Here is a 6,673-nt window from a genome sequence, read left to right on the forward strand (position 1 = left end):
TAGCATACCATCAGTCTCAAATGTCTTCAGGGTAATAAAGAATCTTTGAAGGTGATCTCCATTATACCTTTGATGGATGTTAACTGCATTTTATCAAGGTAAGGAAAACCACTGAATTGTCTATCACTTATCACTATTTCATCCTAAAGACCTTGGTAAAATGCTGAAAACATCTCAAAAAGTATTTCTGAGTTTAACATAAGTATTTATGTAAAGTGAACTAGGGAGCCACAGTTATGAAACACAGCTTCAGTGTTTCAGATGCCTTTAATCAAAGATGCTATTAATGATAATAATTCATTTCAAAAAGTATCCAGACAGTGAGCCCTCCATGATTATTGAGCACCATGGTCCCAGGATGAAGGATGGAGTCATTTGTTATGTGTTATAGAAGTTTTCCTTCAGATCACTCACTTTGCTTGTAATTATATATTCACTGATGTGATCATTTACTTAATGTCCACAACTAGCTTGTAAGCTTCATGAAGGTAGGGTCAGTGCCTGTTTTCTGTATCGCAAACACCTAGAACAGTGCTGAATAAACATTTTTGGAAAGAATGAGTACTTTTCCATCAACAAATCAGATGGTAAGTATTTTCCCCTACTTCTCTGTCCATAAAGAAAATATGCAGAGGCTGTGTGTACTTCAGATAAATAAACCTGCTTTTTTTTTTTTTTGAGGCCTATTGAACCATTTGTTGGTGAGAGGATTAAGTGGTAGAAAAATACCAACTCTCACTCTGCTATGCTGGATTCTGGAGGGCATAACCTCTCCTGAAAGCAGAGAAGAGCTCAGCTTACCTCTTTCTGGTGGTATTTGATTGCCACCTTTAGCTTGGCCAGGTCATGGTACTTCTGAGGGTCAAGCTCTTCACTGTGGTCATCTCGATGGTTGAGGATGATCTCCAACTCCCGGGAGCTCCGAGCTTGGTCCAGCAGATCTTTGGCAAAGAGCTTGCACTGCTGGGAGAGCTCCTCATACTCGGCCTTGAACTCATTCTCCACCTTGCTGAGCTCCTTGAGCTCCCAGCCCAGACGGAAGGCAGTTAGGATGGGGTCCTCGCTTGATAAGGCAATGAGTGAGGGGCTTGCTAGAGCTTTATAGATGTTCAGCCGAGAGCGGGAGTGGCGCAGACTGTCTACCTCTGAACTGGACACACACTCCACACAGTTGCAGCGGATCTGGTGGGGCCGTGGAATAGTGACCCGTTTTTGAACAAGCAATTTGATGATTTCATAGTTGTTGGTGTGGGCGGCCAGCATGATGGGAGTGATGTCTGGTGTGAACTCAGAGAACTGGGTATCCATCATCAGAGTGGGGACCTAGGTACAATAAAATAAAGGCATAACGGTCAGGATTAAGGCTAGGAGAGAGAGGGAGCATAATGCATTAAATTTTAGTGATTCAGGAATTGGAGTCACCTTTCTTTTGCCAATGACACTCATCATCATAGCTATTTGTGGAATACTAACTATATGGCAGGCATATAGCACTTTACATATATTTATTCATTTAATCCCCACAACCTCGTAAGGTAAATATTCTCCTCAAATGAAGAAGCTGAGGCACACAGAAGTTAAATTATATACCCAAGCTTACATAGCTTTTAGTAACTGAGCCAAGATTCAAACTCAGGCAATAGGACTCTAGAGCTTGCTTCTTAAAATTATGCAACCACAATATGCCCAATTTCATCTGAGGCACAATGGAGGATATAGAGAAGAGAGGGAAATTTTTTCTTAACCTTCTGGAGTTTAGTTGGGTGGGTCAGACTTATATAAAATTGGTAAGTAGGAATACATAGTAACATGTGTTCAGTTCTAAGTGAATCTTAAAGACCATGCCACTAAATCAAGCCCTGGAGGCTGAAGAAAAGAAATCTCAAGCAGTTACATTGACTTTGTAGGTATATAGGACTTCAGGAGACCAAAGATCAAGGTCAGATAGAGTTCTTCCAACTCCCTGTAGGTCCCAGCAAGATAGAGAGAATCTCTTATTGTCAGAAAGAAATACTCTGTAAATGAGGACCTTTTGGCTTGGGTGAGGCGTTACCAATAGCTAAAGGGACTTTTGGTAACACTGTTATATCCATGATTTAATGCTTGTTGTAAATAGCAGTTATTGGTGAAAGGTATGGGGTTCTTTGAGTATCAAGGGACATTTTTGGGTGAGTTTGCAGAACCTGCAGTGATCAATGATCATTGCTCAAAGGATAAAAAAAATCTTTTGGCTGCAAAATGTGTGTTTTAGTCATATATGGAATTTGAGAAACTTATCAGAAGACCATAGGGGAAGGGAAGGAAAACTGAGCTACAAACAGAGAGGGAGGCAAACTATAAGAGACTCTTATAAGAGACTCTTTAAAGAGACTCAGAGAATAAACTGAGGGTTGATGGGGGTAAGGGGTTGGGTGGGCAGGGAAAATGGGTGATAGGCATTGAGGAGGGCACTTGTTGGGATGAGCACTGGGTGTTGTGTGTAAGTGATGAATCACAGGAATCTACTCCTGAAGCCAAGACTACACTGTATGTTGCCTAACTTGACAGTAAATTATTAAATACATAAATAAATGGTAAAAAAAAAGATGGAGTCAAATTATGGAAAAAGTCCAAATGTCCATTGACTGATGAATAGATAAAGAAGGTGTCGTATATATATACACACACAATGGAATACTGCTCAGCAATGAAAAGAATGAAATCTTGCCATTTGCAATGACATGGATGGAACTAGAGTGTATTATGCTAAGCAAAATAAGTTGGAAAAAGACAAATATCATTTCACTCATACATGGAATCTAAGGAACACAATAGACGAACATATGAGAGGGGACGGAAAAATAAGAGAAACAGAGAGGGAGGCAAGCCATAAGAGACACTTAAATAAGAGAACAAACTGAGGGTTAATGGAAGGAGGTGGGTGGGGGATGGACTAAAAGGGTGATGGGTATTACCTTTTAGTAATAGGTAATACTACTATTAGTTAATTAATTTTTAATGTTTATTTATTTTTGAGAGACAGAGAAAGGGACAGAGCATGAGTGGGGGAGGGCAGAGATAGAGGGAGACACAGGATCAGAAGTAGGGTCCAGACTCTGAGCTGTCAGCACAGAGCCCGACTCAGGGCTCAAACTCACAGACTGTGAGATCATGACCTGAGCCAGAGTAGGATGCTTAACTGACTGAGCCACCCAGGAACTCTATGCTTTATTTTCTAACTGGAAGTCTATACCTCTCAATCCCCTTCAGGGTAGAATTTCTTAAGGTTTTAAATGTTGGCTCAGAAAAGCTAAAGATAGTGTGGAGTCCAAGCAAAATACATATATGAGGTGATTTAGGCTTGAGTAAATCAGTTTGTGACCTTTGAGCTAACATAGAAATTGTGAGATGGAAGGGTAGGAGAGGAAGCTGGACATTTAGGCAGAGGCCAGATAATGAAAGGCCTCATATGTTATGTTAAGGAACTTAATGTTATCTGTTAGTGATAGAGAGCTACTGAAGAGTTTTAATCAAGGAGAGTGGCACAGTTGAACAAGTGTCTTACAAAGGTTAGTATGGCCCAAGTGTGTGGAATGAACGGTGTTAAATATGCTTGTAAATGTTTAATAAGCAGCTCTTCATTAAAAAAATCTTGATTTGTAGTGTTTGCCAGTTTCTGTGGTGTGAGTGGGTACTCTCCCATTGCAGCCAATTTCAAGCTACCAATATAATCAGATAACACACAGTTAGGAATAGATGTGTACAACCAACTCTTACCAGCTGGTGTAAGCCAGCTCCAACATATCACTGGATGAGTTTCAGAAAGATAAGACTAGTTAAAAGATGTCATTGGGGCGCCTGGGTGGCTCAGTCAGTTAAGCATCCAACTTTTGCTCAGGTTATGATCTCCTGGTTCATGAATTTGAGCCCTTTGTTGGGCTCTGTGCTGAAAGTTCTGACAGAGCCTGGAGCCTGCTTTGGCTTCTGTGTCTCCCTCTCGCTCTTCCCCTTCCCTGCTTGCACTCTGTCTCTCAGGAAATGAATAAAACATTAAAAAAATTTAAAGAAAGATATAATTAATCCAAATGAAGAGATGGTGGGTCTTAAGCTAGACAGTAATTCTAAAATGGATTTAAGACATTCATTGGATGTGTCAGGTAGTATTGGAAGAAGAAGAAATCAAAGATGTAAGGTGTCAGGGTTGTATGCTTGATTGAATAGTGGTGTCATCAGCTGAGATAGTGAAATACAGGAGGAAGAGCAGGTTTAGGGTTAAAACAAGTTCAATTTTGGACATGTTAAATTTGAAGTACCTATTGGAACAATAGCAGGAAATTGTAGAACTCTAGAATGAATCTTGAAGGAAAGGTCAAGGCTGAAGAGCTGAAAACACAGATGTGAGAGAGTATTCAGACTATACAAGTAGTTGAAACCAAGGGAATAAATAGGATCGGACTCAGCCTGGCCCAGCTCCCCCACAACAGTCTGCTGATCTACCCCAAAGAGTGGGCCCAGCCCATTTCCAGAGCAAGTGAAGCTTGAGGTAGGATGTGCTCAAGTAGTCAGTCTCTGGCTCCTCCATTCCAAATTGCAATCACTGGGGTCGTGCATTAAAACATTCTTTGTTCTGTTAGTTTCTAAGTCCCAGCTTCTTCCCCACTTGTGCTTTCCTTTGTTAAATAAGATTTCGCCCTGCATCTTAATCTGAGTTTCTGTTCATGTAACCAGCCTAATAGTTCAGATCTAGTGTATTTTCTGGATTATCCGTGCTTTAGTTGTCTTTGAGCTATACAAGTCTATAATTGTAATTGTAATATTGTAATATTTCTTGTTTAGTGAAATGCAATTGATCATTACGTTATGCATCTATTTGTAAATTTCTCTGCATCTATTTGTAATTTTTTTCAGCATTCCTCATAGCCTATCTCAGGGGTCAGCAAACTTTTTCCATAAAAGGCCTGCCTGTAAATAGATTAGGCTTTATGGGCCATACAGCTCTGCCCTTGTAGCAGGAAAACAGCCATAGGCAATATGGAAATGAATGGGTGTGGCTGTACTCCATAACATTTTCTTTACAAAGACAGGTGACAGGCTGAACTTGGTGTGCAGGCCAGAGAATGCAAATCTCTGGCCTCCTGGATCCCTCACTAATTAATGAATTAAATAAAATATTTGACATGAGTTTACTTTAAATTTGTATAAGGATCATGATTTAACCTTTTTTTTTTTTTTTTTAGAGGGAGAGAAACAAGAGCACCGCAAACCCAGTAGGAGAAGAGAAATAATAAAAATCAAGGCAGAAATAAACAATATAGAAACCAAAGAAACAGTTGAACAGATCAATGAAACCAAGAGTTGGTTCTTTGAAAAAATAAACAAAATTGACAAACCTCTAACCAGGTTTCTCAAAAAGAAGAGAGAGCACTCAAATAGACAAAATCATGAATGAAAATGGACTTATTACAACCAACCCCTCAGAAATACAAGCAAGTATCAGGGAATACTATGAAAAATTATATGCCAACAAATTGGACAACTTAGAAGAAATGGACAAATTCCTAAACACACACTCACTACCAAAATTCACACGGGAAGAGATAGAAAACTTGAACAGACTTATAACTAGTGAGGAAATCGAATCAGTTATCAAAAATCTCCCAACAAATAAGAGCCCTGGGCCAGATGGCTTCCCTGGGGAATTCTACCAGACATTTAAAACAGAATTAATACCCATTCTTCTCAAACTATTCCAAAAAATAGAAACCGAAGGAAAACTTCCAGACTCATTTTGTGAAGCCAGCACATAAAAAAAATTATCCACCAAGATCAGGTAGGATTCATTCCTGGGTTACAGGGCTGGTTCAATATTCGCATATCAACCAATGTGATACATCACATTAACAAAAGAAAAGATAAAAACCATGTGATCCTGTCAATAGACGCAGAAAAAGCATTTGACAAAATACAGCATCCCTTCTTAATAAAGACTCTAGAGAAAGTCGGGATAGAAGGAACTTACTTAAACATCATAAAAGCCATCTATGAGAAGCCCTCAGCTAACATCATCCTCGATGGGGAAAAACTGACAGCTTTCCCCCTGAGATCAAGAACATGACAGGGATGTCCACTCTCACCCCTGTTGTTTAACATAGTGCTGGAAGTCCAAGCACCAGCTATCAGACAACAAAAGGAAATAAAAGGCATCAGAATTGGCAAAGAAGTCAAACTTTCACTTTTTGCAGACGATATGATACTCTACCTAGAAAACCTGACAGGCTCCACCAGAAGCCTACTAAAACTCATCCAAGAATTTTAATAATCCTTTAACAGCCATTATGTGTTCATATTGAGGTCAAGTAGAAAATCCAATTTTATTCTTTTCTTATCAAGTTTTGCCTTCTCTTTGAACTCCAAAAGTATACTGAATGTTCTTGGACTTCCCATTAAAAATTATGATTTTTAAAAGGAAAAGTGAAGAAGGGGAAGCAAATCAACAGAGGAAGAACTTAGGTTTCATTCATATTATCTATAACTGTATTTCTAAAGAAACTTGGTGCATGAACCAACTTGATTGAGTTTTAAAATTTGCCATGATGTGGGCTTAGGGCATGGCCCCTAAAGAAGTTACTTTGCCTGTCTCTCCCTGGGGCTTTGCATTCAGGCCCTAATGAGTTTGCTCCTGGATCTACCCTAG

The 6,673-nt window shown here is 39.4% G+C and overlaps 1 protein-coding gene across 1 annotated transcript in view; it reads right to left on the reverse strand.

Moving 5' to 3' along the window:
• The window catches only part of TRPC5 (transient receptor potential cation channel subfamily C member 5), a 121,908-nt gene that overhangs the window by 96,164 nt on the left and 19,071 nt on the right, over positions 1 to 6,673 (reverse strand). The window contains exon 2 of the mRNA XM_077763125.1: positions 802 to 1,323. Within this exon, the coding sequence (XP_077619251.1) occupies positions 802 to 1,323 (522 nt within the window). The remainder of the gene's footprint in view (positions 1 to 801; positions 1,324 to 6,673) is intronic.

This window comes from Crocuta crocuta, unplaced genomic scaffold (assembly GCF_008692635.1).
Source record: "Crocuta crocuta isolate KB4526 unplaced genomic scaffold, BGI_CrCroc_1.0 scaffold1112, whole genome shotgun sequence".
Taxonomy (NCBI): Eukaryota; Metazoa; Chordata; class Mammalia; order Carnivora; family Hyaenidae; genus Crocuta; species Crocuta crocuta.